A 23,905-nucleotide genomic window follows, 5' to 3' on the forward strand; every position below is an offset into this window, starting at 1 on the left:
TTTATGATCTAATGTGCATGCATTAAACTATTCGGCCACCCAACCTGGCTAATGTAATGAGGATTTAGTAAATATAGATGCTTTCATCATAAATTTGTAGGACACTATTGGAATGCTTCATTTCATTGCATTAGGGCTCTTTGCGAAATGAGGAAAACCCCACTAGGGTTAGTGAGTAAATTCTGCGATTTGTAGTAAACAAGCACAAAATTGTAGTATATTATTTTAACCTAATGAACAGCTCTACCCAAATTTTGAAAATCCCACAGTCTAGATGTTGATTTGAAACTTCATCAAGTTCCAAATTCAAATCCAATCAAATTACATAATTCTGCTTGATCAAATTCATCAATAACTCTGCAACACATTCAGAAGCTTAAATATATTCAAAATAATTCTCCAGTAGCACATTTTATGAATCATAAAGTAAATGAAAAGACAACCCAATGAACAGTCTTGTCAAGATGCCTGCCTTATGAAGTGTTCACAAGAAATGTTGACAGGTTAGGGATGCTGATTACGGCATTCAGCCACATTCAAAAAAAGTAAATTAAGAACAATTTCGTAAAGAAAATGTATTTTTATTACTGGCTATAAATCAATAAGAATCATTATGAATATAAAAATAGTCACAAACAATAATCACAGCTCATGCTTTTCATCAGTTTCTGTCTCAATTATAATTGTGAATATTAACTAATATCTAGTTATAATTAATGGATACAAAACTTGTTAACTGAGGCTACCTTGCCATTAACAGACCTAGAATAATTTAATAAGATCACCTAACTAATGCTCAATTCGTCACTGATCTTAATTAATGCTTGTGTTAATAATGTAAAAGCTTAACCTTGTAAGTGTGGGGAACTCAAATTGCTAAATGCACTTTATTTGTGTTAATCTTATTCAAAATACCATGTATTTACAGATTTCTAGTTCTAACGAAATTAACATAAATAGAGTGAAATTACCTATTTCAATCTCTAATCAATGAGGGCAACATGTTTATTTTGGTTACATTTAGAACCAATCATGGTCACTACCTAACTTCACCACCTGTGTTCACAAATGAAACAGTATGCTAAACTTTATTTACAACTTGTAATGTGGCATATATCATATCTTGTTTTTTTTTGGCTCAATAGTCTTAACTTTCAGATATTTCTTTTATAAACTGTAATAATTCAATTTAAAATAACAACAAACACAACAATAACGAATCTTGAGCCACTAAAGATGATTGTTTTCAAATGATTAATAATTAGCATGAGTAAATAATTACAAAGCTATATAAAGAGCCATGGCAGAAGTTTTAGCTAAAATGAACAATAATATCTGGTGGAAAGTGTGATCAGGAAGACAAAACAGCCCACTCCTGTCTGAAAGACAAAAAAAGGTAAGACTGCTACAACAAATGCGACAAAGAAATAATATATTTTGATTCTAGATATAATTTGTGGTATGAATCGACCATTCTAAACTTTCAGCATCCTCTGCAGATGACATAAAAATGCTAACTATAAAGTCTTTTGATAGGCCTCTTGGAAATTTAATCCAACTGAATCAACAATTGTACCACATCCTGACATTATCTTTACCCATCTCAGATTATCTCTTGGATACAGTATAGTTCATTGTACTTTCTTCAGAGCAATATCAACTCTTGGGGCCCGTTTCACAAGGCACATGTGACATTTTTTACATACACACACATTTTATTAGACCACTCTGTTTAAACTTATGTGTGTGTGTAACTTTATGTAAACTTTGTGATACTGGACCCAGGACAGGTCCAGTTTTTAGATAAAGGTAATATTGATGAAATTGCTAACTACACCATTTGTGAATCAAAACAAATTATTCACATGATATTCAAGAATATACTCAGTCTTCAGTATTATGTAGAACCTTGACCAATACCAGCACCCAATCTTACCAAATTATCAAATGAAGCAATACAATAAACCAGGTTTTGCCAGTTTATTATTATATTCTCAAAGGAATTATACTTTCTCTTAAATAAAATTTTTACAAGTACCTTTATATTAGTTGAATTCTGGCTCAAAGAAATTAGCATCACCAGCTAACATAATATGACAAACTCGGTTCATGTCCATTCTATGATTATAATCGATATAATGTTTACCATCTACATATATCTAAAATATTAACAAAAATTTATCATTTCATAGTATAACAACTAGCTATAGGTAACATATCATACTTATTGGGTCGACTGTCTGGAAAACAATGAAAAAAATCTTCCATCTGTGACAAACAGGTTAGGGAACCTAATAGAAATAAACCAGTGTATACAGTGGCGGCGCCAGCCATCGGTGATTGGAGGGGCAAAGTCCATGGTTAAGGGGGCAAAGGCACGGGCTTCAACTAGGGGTAGGGGGCCTCCCCCAGAAAATTTTGAAAAACAGGTTGCCGGAAATGCAGCCTGGCAGTATTTCAGGCACTGATCGATGACGTAAAGTGTCAAACGAACGGACTTGCGAATCACGACAAAGCCCACTCACGAGTGTCAAAGTAGACTGCCGGAAATGCTGTCTTACAGTATTCTGTCAGGCACCATCGTCAAGATAAATAGATCTGCCCAGATACCGTTCGTCGTCTGATCACTAGTTTATCCGACTAGAGAACAAAATGTCAAACGAACGGACTTGCGAACCTCAACGAATTCCACTTGTGAGCGCCAAAGTAGCTAGTCCATTGGGGACTTCGCCAAGAAAATTTTGAAAAATAGACTGTCGGAAATGCTCTACAACATGCAAGTTTAGGACTGAGTGGGGATGTGGGATTTATTCACCGTAGAAGGTATTGATTACCGAAACGTATCACAAATACTTTTTTTTATTTTCTAAAAATATTGGGGTGGGGGGGGGGCAAATAGTGTATATCAGGTAATTTTCATAATTCAACCATTTTAACTTTATTTTTTGCTGTTCCGCAGGCTTACATAGTTGTGTTATAATATTTACCTTATATTCATCATTTAAGACCTGCATAGCTATTTCAAAAGTATCTTTTTCCTCAAATGGGAATTCTGCTTGATCTCTTTCTTCATCTCCCCAATTGCCATCTAATAAATGATTTCTAACTGTTTGTCGATCACTAAATCTTGGGTTAAAATGTAGAGCTATATCTGTACTACCATCATAATCCATACTATCATTACATTGTAAGTTGATCACAAAACTGAAATTTAAATTGTAATTTGATTCTTATATTAAACATACATTATGCAAGAGCTAAATCTGCCTATTTGCAGGTCTTTCTTTAGGCTTGAAATGTTATCGAAAATATGAGACATTAATTAACTTATCCAGATCATAATCAACTCTCGATGTCATCGCTAGCCTGCGATGTTTATTGGATCAGGTTCTGATTTGCTGTTCGACTTCCAATAATCATGAAATGGATAATCAAGACTATGTTTTTTATCGTACCGACTTTAGTAATGATGATCGAGGCTAGGCCGAAAATTCAATCGTTAAAATCTCGGTTCAGAGTGAATCAATTTGACTGAAATTTTCATCAAATTCCCTTTACATTATCTGGTTTTTAGCCATTATAGTGCGAACTGCCAGCTAATCTCCCATAATGTAGGCCTATCATTAAAGGAACTGAACTTCTTTGATTTACGTCAAAATAAAGTATTGAATTAGATTGATCAGATGCACTATTTTGATTAATGATGTGGGAAACTGTATATGGTTAGATATTTGCTTTGAAGGATTAAGCAAAAGTTTTATAAATTTTGTCTTACTGTGTTATATTTGTTATATCTCAAGAATTGCTTTATCTTTAGATGTAAAATTGTCATCCCACAAAACAAATCAACACATAAGTATGTGACCCATATCAAAGAGGTCATTTTAAAGGACTTGTATGAACTCACATATCTTGCATATATTCCTTGCTACAGTGAGCAAAACTTGAAATTATCACAATCCATTAAGAAGTGAAATGAAATTGAGCTCATCATCCTATTATGAGACTAATAAGGTACCCCATTTGGGGAAGAATTTTGCCAGAGTACTGAACTTTTAATTCCAAGTGAACAAAGGTCTTTAACACAAAGAGTACCTCAGTTTTATATTAATGATTGTCATTGCTAAAAATGAGTATTGAGAAGTACCGTGTGTTGAATTTCAGACCATCTGTATAATACATTAGCAAATTATTAAATTTCAAACCCAGTGTAATTGTGAACAGAATAATATCTTACTTTTGAGCATCTTTTTTGGCTGTACCAAGGAAGAATAACCATCGGCCTGGCTGTAAATTTCCTGGAATTTTTTGTATAATTGGTTGATCCTGATAAGAAAATAAAATAAAACTTCATAATAAACTTCAATGAGAAATTAACAGCAAATTAGTTGGTAAACAATTCTGTCATCGGTGACAAATTTATTGCTGGAAAATAAAGCAATTGTCAAGTATATGAAGCATTTAATTCTGAAGGAAACCAACATTTTGACCAATTTACAGAGGATATCTATTTTTAAACAATACCCCAGAGAAAGTTTGGTCATTTAGTAAAGTGTTAATTTAATTAACCTACATACAGAACATAATTATCACTTTTGCCAATTTAATTAGCATAAAAATCCATAAATGAATTAATAAGTTATAACAGGTACAGAACAATGACATATCCATTCAGTAAAATAGGAGATGAAGGGAGGGGTGTCTTTATAGTAGCACGAAAGTCAGGAAATTGGATTATCAACTAGGATTTCCCAGATTTGAATCCCTGCATGGGTCGAGAGATGAACCACAAGTATGCCTAGCCATTCGTATAGATAGAACCTTTCTTGTAACGATTTGTCTCCCCAGAGTTCACATGCTACTACTAATTTACCAAGGGCAGTGGATAACTGAAAACAGCAATTAAAATACATAAAAGTATCATTTATTAAAAAAATACTTACTAAACGCTGCAACAGTTTGACTTCAAATATATAAGCATCTCCAGTTGCATTAATAGATTTGATGTCATCAACATTTCCACGAGCTTTATAAGACTCAAACTTTTTACCATTAACATAAACCTTTAACACAAAAAGTTGCAGTTTTTATTAAGTCTGTTCTTCTCTTCAGTGAATGGGTGCAGATTCTGTTTAGATTCTAACACCCATTTACAAACTAACTAGGCTTTTTTTGAACCGAACTTATTCTGGACCAGAACTCGTACACCAATATGAGATGGACTGGCAGTAACTGAGAGCTATGTCTGGCTGGTTAGTGAATCACATAGACTGATGCGCTTAGTAGAGAACTTAACCATATTACTTGCATGACATTGACAATGTCCTTACACCTGGGCTTAAAAACTCTTAACCATTTATGTGGATAGACAAGTTTACATAAAATATTACCTTGAACTTTGAACCCTTTGTAACAATCTTAACTTCAAATGGAAGAAGTTCTAGAAAAGCTGGTGGATTAGGAACCCTTTCTTCATCCCCCCAATTTCCATCAAATCTACTGTTCATTATAACTTCCCCATCATTACGTCGTGGGTTCAAGTGGAAGGCAATATCTGAATCAGCTATCGAATAACCATTCAATAAGTTGATTGAGAAACTGGAACATTAAATATCAATCTTATTAAAATACAGAAATAATAATTAACATCAAATAGTCTATACCAGTAGATGCATTTATACTTGGTAAAGGATAAACGTTTTGTTCTCATAACAGTTCCAGGCCACCATAAAATTCAAGAAATTTGCACTGTTTGCATTACTATACAACAACTGTTTTCGGAACTTTCCTTGTATGCTACCCAGATGAAAACCAAAGCTTGCAATTTTCGAGAAGAGAATGACGAAGAAAACATATCATAACAACAAACCTTTCTCCCTCAGGATAAAAAAAACCCTTGACGACAATCATGTCACTTTTTTCTAAACCAGATTTTATTTCTTTACTAAAATCACCTGGCTATAAAAATATAAAAGAATTGATTTTACTACAATTGTTGATTAATAAATAATAGATAGACCATTCTTATTTTAATGAATTAATATCAAGATGAAGAAACTTATTGATTTTTAACTATTTCCAATAATTTACTTTGAAAGGCCAAGTTAGAACTACAAGAGGCTAAAGTTATCATCTTTTTAACATAAAGCCTATCAATTGTCTGTCTGAATTGTCCTAAATTCACAGAATTGCGATCGAGTGAGGCAGAATTTAGTCCTGTCACAGTTCTGTCAGTCATGACAAGTGAGGTGATTTGAGTAAGCAACCAATGTTTCAGCTGTCATGATTGGTTGAAATATTTTCATATGCAGCTGGCGCACTCGTTGTAGCTCGAAATTCACCTTTTCACTCGAGTGTCACTATTTTGGGATTGGGAGGATTCAAGTCTGGAACGTTCAATTGAGTATCCCCTTAGTGTCGTGTAAATTACCATACTTAAAAGTTTATGGCATAGGCATATGTTTGGTTGCCTGGTATCCTACCTTTTTCAAATTAGAATTCTCCTCCAATTGTAGGATTTGCATCATAAAAAACTTTTCTTAAAAGACAAAATATAGGTTGCCAGACAAAGAAACATACGCCCACAGCAGTTAGTGTCGGTTGATAACTTTTGGCAAAGTGAAAGAAGGGCCATAACTCTAGACATAACAAAAAGAAATTGCTGAAATTCAATAACCTTCTTTCTTTCACTAATTCAAATAAAGCATATAAATTTCACAAAGATCGGATGACAACTTTTGGAGTTGGAGCATTCATAAGGTTCAACAAAGTGAAACAAGGGCCATAACTCCAGATGTAATTAATGGAAATTGCTGAAATTCAATAGGATTCTTGATTCTACCATGGATCGTATCCATGATTTTACTAATTTAAATGACGCATATAAATTTCATACAGATCGACAGATAACTTTTGATGTTAAAGTGTTCACAAAGTGCAGTAAAGTGAAACAAGGGACATAACTCTAGAAGTAATTAACAGAAATTATTGAAATTAAATAGGTTTCTTCATCCTACTAATGTAAACAACATATATTAATTTAAAACAATCGGATAACTTTTGGCATTAGAGTGTTCACAAGAAATTGTGGACGACAGACGGACAGAAACTGCAAAACAGCAATGTGACCTATTTCAAAATCATAAGTTTGTCTTACCAGTGGTTCATATATGTCTACATCAGCAATTGATAAATCTCCACCACAATAGATATACTTCATATCCTCGACAGGGCAACGATAATTAAATAGGGTGAAAAACTTGCCATTGACATAAACCTGTCACAAAAGATTAAAAATTTAAAAAATAAATCATAATAAACACTCAATTCAATACATTCTTTTCTGTGTGAATTTTTGCATTAACTTAATGTTCATATTTAACGTTAGGTGTGATGAACAAAGACATTTAAAGCACAAAAAAGATCAGAACTTTCAATAGTCATTTACAACCTGATTCAACCAAATCAGGAGAAACATTGACAGTCGCATGTCCAACTCTAACTTTAGCTGGGTCCGAGGTGGTTGAGCATGGGCCAATAATAATCTTAAGCAATTTTCATGCCTGGATCTCACTTGTCCGGGGTAGCACCGGGGTAAATGTCAAGGAAAGTGCAGTCTAGAGACAGTTCCAGCACTTTGGCATGCACGCGAAAGAACTATTGGCAGTAGCTATTTGATGAAGAGCAGGCAGAAACAGTGATGTCCGGACAAACATTACTTGGGTATATTACCCAATATACAAGAAAAACTCTAAAGTCAATTCTTATATGATCGAGTAGATCAATTAGCCTGCAGCGGTTGCCAGGCAAGATACGCCCACATTTTGCAAGAGATAGAGAACAATCTAAAAACAAAAGCCATTTTTCGTAGAATAAGGGGCCATAATCCAGAAAGTTATGGTCTGAAATACGCAAATATCAAAAAGGATATAAAGATACATTTTAAGTTTCATCAAAATCGGATAGAGGGCCTACAACCATGGTATTACATACTTTTACACAATTTGCATACAGCCATTTTGTCCGGCCACAACCTTCATATGGTGGAATGGTGATATGTTTAAATGGTTTTTAAAATCGGATAAAAAATTGTGACCTCCAAAGAATCCACACGATTTTTCGTACAATCAGGGTTTGTAATTCAGGAAGTTACAGTCTGATATGTGCAAATAGCGAAAGGAACCGAGATCTTTTTGACATAAACATATAAGTTTTATCAAAATCTGACAACAATTGTGACTTCTAGAGGGTCCACAACCTTGGTATAACATACTTTTACACCATTCGCGTACAAGGAGCTACCATTTTGTCAGGCAGTTTTGGTCCGATTTTCACGAAATTGGAACTCAGCCATCATTAGGGTGTAACAGTGATATATTCACACTTTTTTTTTTAAATTGGATAAAAAAAAAATTGTGACCTCTAGAGAACAAGCTAAAAAAGAAAAGTGATTTTTTGTACAATCAAGGGACACAATTCAGGAAGTTACAATCCGATATTTGTGAATATCGAAAGGAGCCAAGATTTTTGGGTTATAAACATGTATTTCAAGTTTCATCAAAATCGGATCAAAATTGTGACCTCTAGAGTGTCCACAAGCTAAAAACACGATTTTTCGTACAATCTGGGTCCATAATCCATGAAGTTATGGTCCAATACATACCAATATCGAAGGAACCAAGATCATTGGGAGATAGACCTGTATTTCAAGTTTCGTCAAAATCAGATAAAAATTGTGACCTATAGAGTGTCCACAAACAAATTGTGAACAGACGGGGGCGATGGCATAATATGTCCACATGAAAATGTCGGCATATAAAATCCTATACCCCTTTTTAAATGATATCTCTTGTGATGTTAGACTGAACTGGGGACAGAATTTATATGATTTTAAACTTATTTCCTGAACTGATTACTATTTTCTAAGTATCGGTATACATAATTTGATTGAACAATGAGTATAAAATATAGCTCAAGTGAATATAATCACAGCATATACCAACAAGATTTATGGTTTAATATATACCAGACATCAATTTTCATTGTAAAACCTGATTTTCAGCAACTTACGTTAAATCTACCTTCCGTAGCAATAATCAACAAATCAAAATATTGTCCTGGTTGAAATGGAAAATCTGGTGATTCAGTTTCTTCTTCTCCCCAATCGCCAAATTTAGAATTTCTCAAGACAATATTACTGAACTGTCTTGGATTAAAATGGAAGCCTGTGTTGTCCCCGTCAGAATCACAATTGAAGTTTACAGCAAATCTACAAAAATAAAAAAATTACTAGTCTACTGTAAAGTAATGCAATAATATTTGATATTCTATCATATTGTTTGTAAGCACATGTATCCTATCAATGTATTACTTGTATGTATAAGTATGTGTTTCATGTATAATGTATTAGATTTTTGTGATTCTATATTCCTTAAATACATGTGTATCCATGTTGTTCTTAATGGATGTCTTGATGAAGTAAACATCTTATCATATAAATCAGTTAAACATTTATGTTTTGTAACATAATAAAATAAAGAAATATCACCTTAAATCAGCAATAAAATCAAAGATGACACCCCTCCCCCTCCTCCCACCCATCACTTTCCATATATATATATACACAAATCAATGGTGAATACTCATTTTTTGGTCTTATTCATACATGTAAAAGCATCCTTGATCTCACAAAACAGACATTTTATTTTGGGTTCACAAAGACAGATTAAACAAATGTTCTCTACTTGCTTCTACTCGAGTGGACAGGTATGATAAATTATTGTCAAATATAATTTTACACAGTAAAATATGTAACAAATCCTTTGAGTAAAAGTGTTGAATTGGGTTAATAGGACATGTTATTTTGATTAGTGATAGAGCAAATTCGACGTGATAAAATAGCTATTTTGAAGTAGCTGTGCAAAATGATAGCGAAGTAAAATTAAGTATGAAATTTTTGGTAGCTGATATCCAAGTCATATAAATAAGAATGATAATCATCTTGCTATGGGCTGATGTACCAGGTTTGGGATAAACAGAAATACATGTATATGATGTTATCAAATTACATATTGTTTCATTTGTATTTATTTCATAATTTAATGTTCTAATTGCCTTCTTTCGATAATTATCATACTGAAACTTGAAATAGGACATTACATTTTACTTTACAAATGAATAAAACCTAACTCACGATTGAGCATCTGGTAGAATAACACCTCTAATTCTAACAGCTACACCTTCTCTTAACCTTCTGTCAGGAAATACAGCATTGAAAGGGGCAGTCTAAAATTGAATATAAAAGACTTCAGTCAAATAGATAACCACTGTAAATTCAGTGTTTGAAATGAGTATACTGAAAAGCTAAAAAAAAAAACCTCTTTCAAAATCTGGAGAAAGAAACACCAAAGATTTATTGTTCTCTTTAAAAAAAAAGGTTTCCATAACCTGTTTGGGAAACCTTTTTTTCCCAAACATGCTTATTATATAGAAGATATATGTTACTGTAACTGATCTACAAATAACCAGAATCTAAATTTGTTATACCTAAAATGAAATTAATAGCATGCACTAGGATATGAAGTTTGATCGATTAATCCTAATTCATATTCTATTGCATGCTATTCTATTCTACTTTAATTTTCAACCCCATTTTGGTAACATATGTCCTATATAAAAAATTCCTGAATAAATTTTTATCCTAGTTAATCAATAACACAGCAGAACTGTTTTAAATATCAACATATTTAACATTTCAAATTACATCACAGCATCCAGAATCTACATATTGTAGAGATAATTTGTGAGTGTCTAAGGTGCAAAAAGCACACAAGGGGGTGGTCTGTAGTGCCCACCCCAAAAATTTGGAAAAATGGAACACAAAATATGTCATTTCTGATTATTTCGGGCCCTGGGTCCCCTAAACTGAGCTGAGTCAGAGGTTGGATAGTATGACCATATTTTTATTGGTTCTTCGGGCAGTCTTTTATTAATATCAGATTATACTTGCATTTCTTTTTCACTACCTTATTGTTTTGTATTGCCAAGTCATAATACTCAGCATTATCATTTAGTCTCAAATATTCTACTTCGTTAAACGGCAAACGATGCGAGAATTTAACAAAATCTTTTCCATTGACAGATATGTCATATTCATCAGGAGTGACGAGGAAACGTAAAGTGAACTTCTTTCCTTCCAGAAATGGAAAATATGGACTATCTGTTTCTTCATCATGCCAATCTCCTTGAAAGGAGTTTCTTACAACTGAGTTTCCATCCGTTCTTGGGTTAAAATGTAGTGCAATGTTACCACCATCATATTCATTCTGAAAATTGAGAGAAAACCTGAAAGAAACAAAGGATAACTATGACTATTTGAATTGGCAGGTCTTTCAGTCCTAAGGCCTACATTGTTAGTGTACCCCCAGTGCCAGAAATGGGCTCTAATAAAAGTTGAATCTATTTCAGTGAATGTTCAAGCTCCAAGAATGATTCCTCAAGCGATTATATGACAGAGACATAGCCCAAGCATTACCAGCAGAAACTTTTATTCACCTATAAAAGTGACATTCTATATACATTTATCAAATTAAAAAAGCCTAATGAGTGTGAATTACCATAATATTTAGATTGTCAGTTGTGACAACAATTTAAAAATGTTACATTGGGTTTATTTTCCATTTGCTATTTTAATAACTATGCCATTAGAAGTGTGCTTTTTTGGTTTAATAGAATTTATATCTCTGAATAGAATGTTACTTTTGCTTTCACAAGGTTCCTAAAATGTTTATTGACATGCTTTCTGCGTTGGTAAATGTTACTGTTTTCTTACTCATTTCCATAAGCTACATTCAACTACCATCACAAATGGTATATCAATTGCACTTCCAATGTGTCTAAAGGGTCTCAGCTTTTTAGGATTTCGGTTTGAATAAAAACTTGTTCATATTAAGATCAAATATAAACAATTACCCATCTGAACTATATGGAGTTTTTCCTCGAATAACAATCTGTGTACCAACTTTTAATCCACCAGGTATTGGTATAATTTGTGGTGCCGACTGTAATCATTGAAAAAGAAAGAAAAAGAAATCATGGAATTTGTTGCATTTAGTTGCTATGGAAATGAAATGAAATGGTGTTTAATTAATGTCCCACAGTTCTGCTCCGACTGGTCTAATGAAGATGGGCATAAACCATATAGTGTGCTTTGAGTGATATTTTGCCCGGACAGCAGCACTACTCTAATACAATCTGATTAAAATCTAGATGTATGTTTTGTTTCGTTTTTTTATACTTTCGATGGTCCCTCTACATGAAGATCTGACTAGTTGTAGTGGGAGGTTGTGTCAGGGATCATACAAGCAGCTTTTGACCCTATGACGTCAGGCATTTGATTAACCAATCAGCGTTGATGTTTCTAGTAGGACACCCACAGTTCCGTGCATCGCAAGCCAAGAACTCATTGCAACAGACCGTTTCTTTGGCTAATCCCTCACATCAACCAGAAGGTGAGTTATATAACAACTCTTCCAGATCCTAGTGTAGTAAAGACAAGTAAAACGAAATTTTGAACTATAAAAAATTAAACGCAATACGATCTGTGTTTTAATCAGATTATACTCTTATATCGAATTCCAATTACCAAGTTTTTTTTTAAAGTAGTCAGGGCCTCAGGGCATCCGCACGACTCTACGTTGTCTCTTGCTAGACTCTCCATTCTGCACAACTGACAAAGGGCTACCAGTGTAACCACACTGGAAAATCCTGACTTTCTCAGTCAACACCAGGATCGAACATGGCACCTCCAGGTTAGCAAGCCAACATCCTACCCACTGAGCCCCCACTGTGAACTAATTGCTTTGGTGGGGTTCTGATCTGTTTATTTCAGTAATTTTCAATTTGACTTTATAGGAAACTAAGATTATACCAAATTAAAACTAAACATCTCAGCCATTTTTTTAAATAAAGATAAATGCATGCACCACATACAAATTGAAAGTTCTTTCAATAAAAAAAAATGTAATTTATCATTTTGAGTAAGGGGTATTTAAGCAATATATCTGCTTTAGTCAAGAACTGGTCAGGTAGGTAAAAACTGAATGTTTGTATATCAACTTTAGCCTATACTTAACCAGTTAACTGACCTACATGTGAAACCATATAGATAAGAATATTTGTTGATGATTGGGTGTGTCTGACAGGCTTTGTTTGAGTAAAGGTGATAAATCCCAAGTGGGTCATTACTCATTATGAGACTACCATACATTTCCCATTTTGTCAGTATGGAGACAAAGAGAGAGAGAGAGAGTATCAGCACGGGGTTTACAGAAAATAATTATCCCATTCATAACTTTTTAAAATGATAACAGGAAGTGACGTCATCAACGAAAATAGACCAATATTAGATATCGAAGGAAACATATTTGTTTTTCGACCAATTTGAATGTGGTTTTCACCAATTTGTAGCTGTTTGTATTTTTTAATTTTTAAGTCGGAGCATTGTGGCCTCTACGACACATGTGTATGGCCCAATTTTGAGTTCAAAAGAGAAAATTATGAGCGTAACTTTTTTATTTTTGAAGATTTCGACTTGAAACTTTCAGAATACATTACAAATGGGTAGATTAACACAAAAAGGAAAAACAAAAATTTTCCGATTATCTCCCCTTTGAAGATGAAGTCAGTTTTTCAACTTCTTTAGTTTTGCCTTATTCAAAAATATTTGTCAATACGAGTAGTCTAGCTACAGCTAACATGTCCTGCTGTTTTAAAGTATAAGTAAAATGATTGTCTCATACTTTGAAGATAGGTGTCGTTTAGAACGCTAGAGCCTTTTCTAGCTTTGGTCGGCCAAAATGGGTTTCGCCGCGTTTGAAAATTTAATCTTACTTTTATTTTTCAATGGACCTGCGGTGGCTCAGTGAGTAATGGTTTAGGAAGTTCTCTACAGGTATTGACCGACAGAGTTCTTCGTGAGATGGTGTTTAACGTCCACTTGACACAAACTAGGTTAATTTGGGACTAACATATGGTTCAATTTTATTTCAATAATTCGCTTACGCATAGGGGTCTTTAGCAGTGGGAGGAAACTGGAGGACCCGGAGAAAAACCATGAGGTTGGACAGGCGACCCTACTCCTTTTCACGTACAACCGGGGAATCGAAATCACCCCAGTTGACTCAATGACAGACCTTATGATGCAGTGTATGATTGGCTTGTATAAAAACTATCAAACCTGTTTCGAGAACAGGTCTAGTTATTATTATTATAGACTCAAGTTCTTATTAAGGCTTTTAAAAGACCTGGACAGTTGGTAATCTAACTGAACTAGTTATTGATGTTTTTTTTTTAATTCTTTTTCCTAAATATTATATAAGACCCGTTCAACAGCTTATATTGTCAACCTCTGAACACATCTATCATGCATACTCATCCCCATTCAGGATGTTATTTGTTTCATACAGAGTTTAATTAACTTGATATGTCTAAAGTGTAAATATCATATGATATTTTGAGATAAGATTTGGAATGTGACCACCACCTACACAGTGAATAAATATCAAAATATAGATTGCCAGGCAACGAAACATACACCCACAGCAACTAATCTCATAAAGGCTATGATTCCTTAGGTAAATAAAAGGTAAAATCTTTAAAATGATAAACATCAATGGAGTGCTGACCAATTATTGAATTTCGATAGGCTTTTCAACCTCACTAATGCAAGCTAGGCATTACAAATTCCAAAGAGATGGAATGATACATAACTTTTTCGTTAGAGTATTCATAAGGTATTTAAAAAGGCCGGATGATTAATGCTGGTTGTTGAGTTTTCACAAAATTTATTGTAATCAACTGATGAACAGAAAGGGACGACAGCAATATACAACATTTCAATTTGGGCATCCAACAATTAGGATGAAATATTACTTACAATTTTATTAACTTGATATGACATTATGACTGCTTATTTTTGTGGTTTTTCTTAAACAAACTGAAATTAATAAAAATAAATGAAAGATTAACAAAAGATGAAATAAATAGTTGAAATGACTCTAATCATAGAATGGCTGTAATCATATAATGACTGTAATCATGCTATGACTGTAACCATAAATGACTGTAATCATGGAATGGCTGTAATCATAGAATGGCTGTAATCATAGAATGACTGTAATCATGGAATGACTGTAAACATAGAATGGCCTTAATCATAGAATGGCTGTAATCATGGAATGTCTGTGTGAACAAAGAATGGCTGTAATCATGAAATGACTGTGTGAACAAAGAATGACTATAATCATATAATGACTGTAATCATATAATGGCTGTAATCATGGAATGACTGTGTGAACAAAGAATGGCTGTAATCATATAATGGCTGCAATCATAGAATGACTGCAATCATAGAATGGCTATATTCATGGAATGACTGTAAACATAGATTGGCTATAATCCTAGAATGGTGGCAATCATAGAATGACTGTAATCATGGAATAACTGTACAAACATAGAATGACTTATAAGAATGACTGTAATCAGGGGTGCATATAACTGGGGTTTTTTTGGGGGGGGGGGTACCAAAAATGCGACCGACTGATGCACATGCCCCTCGTACGATTAACGCAGTCAGGCACCGAGCCAGTGGCAGATCTAGAAGCTGGAAATAGAGGGTAGGTGGGTGGGTGTCCAAATTTAAGGCGCCATCCACAATCCCACCCCACAATTAATGTCAACAAAATACTGGCTATAATACTGAGCTTCCTGGTAGAACACAGATATTATTGTCTATATAGTTGTTCGCCGATTGTTATCTCGCCGGAAAGCAGTTTGGCTTAAGTTGACATAAAGTTCATGTCATATATGATGATTGTTATTGATTTTGTTATTATATTTATGTGAACCTTAGAAGCAGTGGCTAAAATACTGAGCAACCTGAGAAAATTTTGAAAAATTGAGTTGATATCCTGGCATTTGAGGTCATTGTTGTGAGAAATTCTTGTGAAAGAGAGGACCAGAAATGTTAGTCAATGGGACAGAACATTTGTACAGTCTGACGCCCCACGACCCACGCACCAGTGGTATTACTACTAACTGGGCAGTTCACTATAGTGCTGAGACAGTATAAAAAAACAGAGGAGTGGAAGAATGATGTCATAATTGAATTGAAGAGATTTAGCTTTACATAATTTACAAAATTGTAAACAAGAAATTTATAATTGTACTTATCTTACTTTAATTTTTTTTTTACTTTTGTTATTTTCACTAGAAATTTGAATATTACTTTTAAATAAACTGAATAATCCAATTTGCATACCTATGAATTTCATCTAACATCTAACCCTTTTACCTACATTTTTTAACATTACAATATTATATCTACCATTCTACCTGACTGTGTTTATCAAACAGAAGTCATTATAATATAAATCATTCTCTCAAGTATGGGTAGCAGGTTTAATCTTGACATCTTCAAATAAAAATGTCATTTATATTAAAAAGTACTTACTTATGTTTATTAAAAGTAAATGTACTATGATTGACCTAGATGCACAAACTCTAATTGATTTATTATACCCTTTCCATATTCACAGTTTAACATAAATATAAATACTACCTGTCCTCAAGCTAGATAGAACTACCTATATTTAAAGTCACTTCTTTTTAAATGATCTTTTAGTAGATCTTAAAATATTTGGATTAAGATATGTACCTTTCATATGGTGGATCACAATGGAATTCTAATTATTCAAGGTAATCTAATTGCAACTATATGTATCTATATGTAGGTCAAAGTAAAATTCGTAAAATTTTAACTCCCTACTTTACAACTTGTTAGGGTTACAGTTGGGTGGTTTAAAAAAAGTCCAGTCTTTCAAAAGGTTAAAGTAATACGAAAGTTATGATTTCAGTTTCGAAGGAATAAGCAATTAAACCACTGTTCTGGCATATTATATACCCTTAAAATTTGAACTAATTACTACTGTATGTAATAGTATAAATATAAGGCTCTGGTACAAAGTATTATTTGGGATAGGTTATACTTGAGCTGTCATATTTATAACAAATTATAACATGCTCTAAATATTGTTGCCCAAACTGAAAATGTCTTCTGTTTTACTGTTTTGTTAGGCCTGTTATGTATAATTATATAGGTTACAGTTTAAACATACATTATTCTGCCAATTGCACGTCTTCCTTTAGGCCTGAATTTTTATCTGAATTATTAATTAGACATTAATTAACTTATCCAGACCATAATCAACTCTCGATGTCATGGCTAGCCTGCGATATTTTCTGGATTAGAATCCTATCTGCTGCTTAATGCTCATTGATAATTAAATCAAACCAGCGGCTGCCAGGCAAGTACGCCCACATTTTGCAAGAGATGGATAGAGAACAAGCTAAAAAAAAAATTTTTTTTTTTTTGTACAATCAAGGGCCATAATTCAGGAAGTTACGATCCGATATGCACAAATATCGAAAGGAACCAAGATCTTTGGGTTATAAAGATATATTTTAAATGTCATCAAAATCGGATAAAAATTGATATACCATATATTTACACTATTTGCGTAAGATGGGTGGCCATTTTGTCAGGCAGTTTTGGTCCCATTTTCATGAAATTCGAACTCAGTCGTCATTAGGGTGTAACGGTGATATATTCAAATGTTTAATCAGATAAAAATTATGACCTCTTGAGGGACAAAAAGCTAATAACGCGATTTTTCGTAAAATCAAGGGTCATAATTCAGGAAGTTACGATCCCATAAACGTGAATATTGAAAAGAACCAAGATCTTTGGGTTATAAACATACATTTCAAGTTTCATGAAAATCGGATCAAAATTGTGGCCTCTGGAAGGTCCACAACCTTGATATATCATATATGTACATTATTTGGTCCCATTCTCATAATAATCGAACTCAGCCATCATTAGGGTGTAACGGTGATATATTCAAACGTTTTTTAAAATCGGATAAAAATTGTGATCTCTAGAAGGACCACCAGCTAAAAACGTGATTTTTTGTACAATCAGGGGCCATAATTCAGGAAGTTATGGTCCAATATGCACAAATATCAATGGGAACCAAGATATTTGGGTTATAAACATGCTTTTCAAGTTTCATCAAAATGAAATGAAAATTGTGACCTCTGGTGTGTCAACAAGCTAAAAACGTGATTTTTCGTACAATCAAGGGCCATAATTCAGGAAGTTATGGTCCAATATGCACGAATATCGACAGGAACCAAGATCTTTGGGTTATAAACATGCATTTCAAGTTTCATCAAAATCAAATGAAAATTGTGACCTCTGGTGTGTCCACAAGCTAAAGACGTGACTTTTCGTACAATCAGGGGCCATAATCCATGAAGTTATGGTCTGATACATGCCAATATCGAAAGGAACTGAGATCTGTGGGAGATAGACCTATATTTCAAGTTTCGTCAAAATCGGATAAAAATTGTGACCTGTAGAGTGTCCACAAACAAATTGTGGACGAACAGACAGACGGACAGGGGCAACGACAATATACGTCCACATGAAAATGTGGGCATATAAAAATGGATAATCGAGACTATGTTTTTTATCGTACCGACTTTAGTAATGATGATCGAGGCTAGGCCCAAAATTCAATAGCTAAATACTCGGTTCAGGTTGGATCAATCTGAATGAAATTTACAGCAAATTCCCTTTACATTATCTAGTTTTTAACTATTATAGTGAGAACTGCCAGCTCTTTATCTAATCTCCCATAATATATCTTTAATTGTAAAATCATCAGAGCTACTGATATAACAACATAGGTACCATCCAAACTGAAAGTTTCTTCAGATATATTGTGTAGTAAACACTATTATTAACCTTTATAAAAATCAGTTGCCACGGAGGCAACGAAACATAATAAAAGCAGTTAAGTTCACAGGGCAAAATTTAAGAATGGTATTCATGGTTTTCCATCGCAACTGAATGATAGGACACTTGTCATTGCCAGGCCCTCCATCTTGAACCACTGACAAGGGGAAACCAGGCTGGAATATCTTTGGAAATTTGTTGGCCAACATGGAGATCTAACCAGGCATCTCCTGGTTTGTGAGCCAGCTCCATAAAAATCAATTCAGCCGAAGTTCGATAGGAAACCTCATCTCTCAACCCTCTGTGTTTTGAGATAAGAGATGGTGCTATATAGTTTCTTCTTGCAAACCCCAACGCTAATCACATCTGGCTTCAAATAAGCAAAATTGACAATTTTTTCTTCAAACCAATGATTGATTATTGTTATTTATAACATTTATGCCACATCCAACTCCAATTTAGCATAAAATCCTACCTGACAACGGTACAAATCCCCTCTTTTTAAATCGAAGCGATAATAGATTGCTGTCTCCAACATTTTAAATTTGACGTCTTTAACACATACAGGCGGGGCCTCGTGTACAATAGCCAATCAAAGTACTAACCTAATCCGAGTTGCGCAGGAGTAATACACCGTAATTATGAATGTCCATATCAATTTTGATAAAAACAACGCTTGATTTACTTTATTGTCAATAGTATAAAATTAACTTATTTTTAAGATGTTACATGCATTAAGAAAGAAATTAAGTTTGCCAGGTGAAACTAAATTAAGGCGCCCAATCGTAACTAAAAACAAGCACATCAGTATACTTAAACATTTTTATTTAGCTACGTTCTCCTAGCTTAGCTAAAGTTAGCTAAATACAAACAATGATGACCATAGTATATTTCAGTACAGGTTTCAGTGTAACATATCCATGTCTCAGTAGTTTGTCACTAAGTAAAAGTAATGCCCTTTTCACTAGAGTGTCATCATAAATTGTGCATGCTCTAGCAAATGTATGGTGATTTGGGTATATAATTGTATATTAATAGAAAATTAACTATAGGAAAAATAAAGCTGTGCAGTTTCTTCCACTATGTTATAATCTATTTTCTATTTTTGTAACTGTATGCTGCTCCCTGTGGGCGTTTTTATGCAATAAAGTTTAACTTATCTTGATTAGAGCAAACTGTTGCTGTCCTCTTGTAATTAATGGTTCTGTTTGTGATTCATTACAATGCTATTTTATTTATGTCTGTATAATGTATTGTAATGAAACATCTTACAATAACATACTGTAACTTTTGGATTTAACTAAATAAGATATAGTTGACTGACAGTTCAGGTTAACAAAATATTTATGACTTATTACAGATAAAAAAAAATAATGTTGTTAAATCCATCTTCTCTTTAGATAATAATACAGTGGTAGGTTAAGTAAATAAGTTCTATTCACTAAATATTGCTGACTGATCCTGTTCTGGGATTTAGATTGTATATTTAATTGGATGGGTAGTAATGAATACAATAGTTACAGAACAATCTATGCTCCCGATTGTGTTTGCACCAACAAAAATGCCGTGTTAAACAACAAAACTGTCAAAAAATACAGATCGAGCTTACCTATACACTATGTGGTAACAGTTCAACCGGTAAAATAACGCAGACGTGTTCACTCCTTCAACACAGACACCACTTCTCATCAGCAGTCATGTGACCTATGTTTCATCGAAGAGTTACCGAACGGCGAAGAGCAAGTTATTTTATTCGATGTGGACCAAGCCTAAAAATTACCACACAAATAATTTTGCCCTGTGTAGGTCTATTATCTTATCTCGAAGAAAGTAAATACACGGTCGTGAAGGAACAGGATACAATCTGACATATTAATAGCCAGATTAAGAAATTTTTGCTTGACTCGTTATAAGATCAATCTAATATTGCAACCTATTATAATGGTTGATTTGTCAAAAGTAAATGACCAAATGACACGAGTATTTATCATAGAAAAAAACGTGTTATAAGTTCTTTTGATGTGACCAATAGACCTTAACATATATTTAATAACTAATAAAACAATAGCCCTTTGCTAAATTAGTATTGTTCTATCCTAGAAAATAATCTAAAAATTGGCGGGAAAAATACATTGGCACAGTTTTGAATTTTACTTTTCGGAGTCTATGGGGGTTTAACGAAATGAAATGAGATTTAATGTCCTACTGTTCTGCTCCGACTGGCTAATGAAGAGGGACATACGCCATACAGTGTGCTTTTGGGGGGAATTTTGCCCGGACAGCGGCGCTACGTACGGCATAAGCTATATATACGTGTTTTCATTATATTATGTATTATAGCTTCAATTAACTATTGATTCCCTATATTTCTATGAGTTCATTTCATGAATAGGTACCGCCAGACATTATTATTGGTGGGGTAGCACTAAAGTAATCTAGATCATCTCAGAAGAGAACCCAATGAAACCCATTGCAAAATGTGCAGTATCACCCTAAATATCACAAATGGGTACCGCCAGACTTTATTATTGGTGGGGTAGCGTAATTTAGATTATCTCAGAAGAGAACCCAATGAAACCCATTGCAAAATGTGCAGTATCACCCTAAATATCACAAATAGGTACCGCCAGACTTTATTATTGGTGGGGTAGCGTAATCTAGATTATCTCAGAAGAGAACCCAATGAAACCCATTGCACAATGTGCAGTATCACCCTAAATATCACGAATGGACAATGCCAGACATTTTCAGTGGTGTGGTACCTCGCCTGACACCACAAAAATTCGACCCCGGAAGGACAATGCCAGACATTTTCAATGGTGGGGTGCTCCTGCCAGAAAGCCCCGAAAATGTCGACCTCCAAAATTACGCTAGATCAGCTCAGAAGCGAAAAAAATGAAACTCAAATGCAAAATGTTCAGTATTACACCAGATATCAGGAATGGACAATGCCAGACATTTTCGAAAGTAAGTTAGATGAACCCAATAAAACAATTTGCAAAAGGTTCAGCATTACCCCATGAATGGACAATGTCTCGATCGGTTCAGAAGCGAATCCAATGAAACCCACTGCAAAATGTTCACCAATATCCCAGGTATCACAAATGGACAATGTAAGACATTTTTGATGGTGGGGTATCCCACCAGACGCCCCCAAATTAAGCTAGATCAGCCCAGAAGCGGTCTCGGTGATATCCACTGCAACATGTTGAGCACCACCCGAAAGATCTTGCAAAAAAAAAAAAAAAAAATCCAGAACAAAATTGCTGCAGGATTATGCTAGATCGTTTCTTAATTACCCGTATACGCTTTAAAAGTCTATTTGTCGTCAAGGAGCACCATTGGTAAGCTTTATGCCACCGTTATTTTTGTTTACCATTTGAACTTATAAACAGAAGACATCCTGTCTCCCACTAGATTACAGTCTTTTTTGGAAAAACATGCGCTTTGTTTGAAAGTGCTTGGATCCTCGAAGAAAAGAACATGCTTTTTGATGATTTGCATATGGATATCTTTACATTTGCGAATTATAGATTAATAATAATTATACAAATGTTTACAAGCGCTTTTTTCATTGCTTTTGAAATTGGACCACTAAAGGATATGAGAGGGGCAGCTTTGTAGTTTCGAAGGCATTTTGCGCTAAAATTACATATCTTTAAATTCTATTTTCCATTGACAACTCATACTGTGTCTCCTTAGTGCCCCTCGCAAAGCTTCCTAAGTAACAAAATATTTATCATTCTCTGGTCCTTAAGCGAGTCCGTGCAGCTGTTCCAATAGCTATTCTTCGGGATCAAGAGAATAAAGGCCCAGAAAAATATCCGCAGTTCTGAGCGCATTTTGCTCTGAACATTGTCAATTGGCAACTCATAATAAATATGTTGCACCTTAGGCGAGTCTCGCATATTGGGGGATCAATATTTATCATTCTGTAGTCAATAACATTTTGGCGATTTCCGCGCCTCCCCGCAAATGTAAAGTCAATAAAATTTATCTTCATATTCCGCGGAGCGTCCTAACGTACTGAATTTTTTTACATTATATGTAGTCAATGCAACTTAGGTGACTTATTAATACAATTTACGCCGTTGCTGGGACTTCATTACACTCGTTTACCCATAATTCCTCTAGGAACGGTGTCTGATCAGACTACGTCCTCTCACCATAGTGCGATCAGACATAGTTCCTAATGGAACCTAGGCTACCCCCTTTACCATTTACTTTGTATCATTGGTATTACCATGTAGGTAACATTTTGGAATTTAAATCAATAGCCCACAGTAGAGACCAGACCCGTAACTAAGGGGGGGGGGGGCTGTGAGTGTGTGTGTGTGTGGGGGGGGGGGTCTGATGGGATTGCCCGTCGATAAATATATTTGGCTTTGTTTATTAATATTACCAAGGGTTGTGCTAAATATTTTGCAGTGGGTTTTATTTGGGCTCAATTAGGAGCTGATCTAGCTAACTTTAGGAGCTCGGCTTTTGAAGGCGTCGATTTTACAGGAACCTACACTTTTTCAACAGGACTTTTTTTATAGGGTACTTTTAATTTGTAACTTGCAGTATTCATGCTGTATTGCATCAATTTTCTTCCATTCTGGTGGATATTAAAATGCAAAAAAAATGTATAACAAGGTTATGTAACAGATTCTATTTTTTTTTATTATTTATAATTTTAGGCTACACTAATTTATTTGTATATTGGTATACGTAGCAAAATAAATAGCTATGTCCAGCCGTTTAGTCCGGTCGAATGGCAGGGCGACGCAACTCCCCCTTTCCTGTGAGTTTTTAGAATTTGCAAATTTCACAACATTGGTTCGTCTTATTCCAATCGGCCCATTTCTTTTCATTTTATTTGATTTATAAGCAATGGTGTAGGGTTTGGGATCCGTTATACAGTTTCGTTTAATATAATATACATTTTGAGATAGATCTGCAGATATGTCAGCCACATGGAAACAACTTGTACGGTATGATATTTCCAGTATTGATTAATTGTGGTTTAAACATGGCTTCATCACTATCATAGTATCAGTACAT

General features: G+C 34.2%; 1 protein-coding gene across 1 annotated transcript; it reads right to left on the reverse strand.

The window, feature by feature from the left end:
• Positions 1 to 560: 560 nt before the first annotated feature.
• On the reverse strand, positions 561 to 20,620 carry LOC126820754 (uncharacterized). The gene is made up of 14 exons (XM_050548863.2): positions 20,469 to 20,620; positions 14,936 to 14,995; positions 11,971 to 12,059; positions 11,025 to 11,343; positions 10,193 to 10,284; positions 9,070 to 9,268; positions 7,157 to 7,276; positions 5,870 to 5,958; positions 5,391 to 5,598; positions 4,944 to 5,063; positions 4,238 to 4,326; positions 2,988 to 3,204; positions 2,039 to 2,159; positions 561 to 1,379 (listed from the first exon to the last, which is right to left on the reverse strand). The coding sequence occupies exons 2-13, from the start codon at positions 14,957 to 14,959 to the stop codon at positions 2,046 to 2,048; spliced, it is 1,680 nt and encodes a 559-aa protein (XP_050404820.1). The 5' UTR covers positions 14,960 to 14,995; positions 20,469 to 20,620; the 3' UTR covers positions 561 to 1,379; positions 2,039 to 2,045.
• Positions 20,621 to 23,905: the final 3,285 nt, after the last annotated feature.

Source organism: Patella vulgata, chromosome 5, assembly GCF_932274485.2.
Source record: "Patella vulgata chromosome 5, xgPatVulg1.2, whole genome shotgun sequence".
Classification (NCBI taxonomy): domain Eukaryota; kingdom Metazoa; phylum Mollusca; class Gastropoda; family Patellidae; genus Patella; species Patella vulgata.

Bases quoted from the DNA above. Each gene is read 5' to 3' on its own strand.
- LOC126820754 (XM_050548863.2), bottom strand. From the start codon at position 14,959: ATGTCATATCAAGTTAATAAAATT. The intron at 10,285-11,024 runs GTAGTGAAAAAG...ATTCAATTTTAG, and splicing joins TGGCAATACAAAACAATAAG to ACTGCCCCTTTCAATGCTGT. The intron at 5,064-5,390 runs GTAATATTTTAT...TTTGTGTTAAAG, and splicing joins CAAAGGGTTCAAAGTTCAAG to GTTTATGTTAATGGTAAAAA.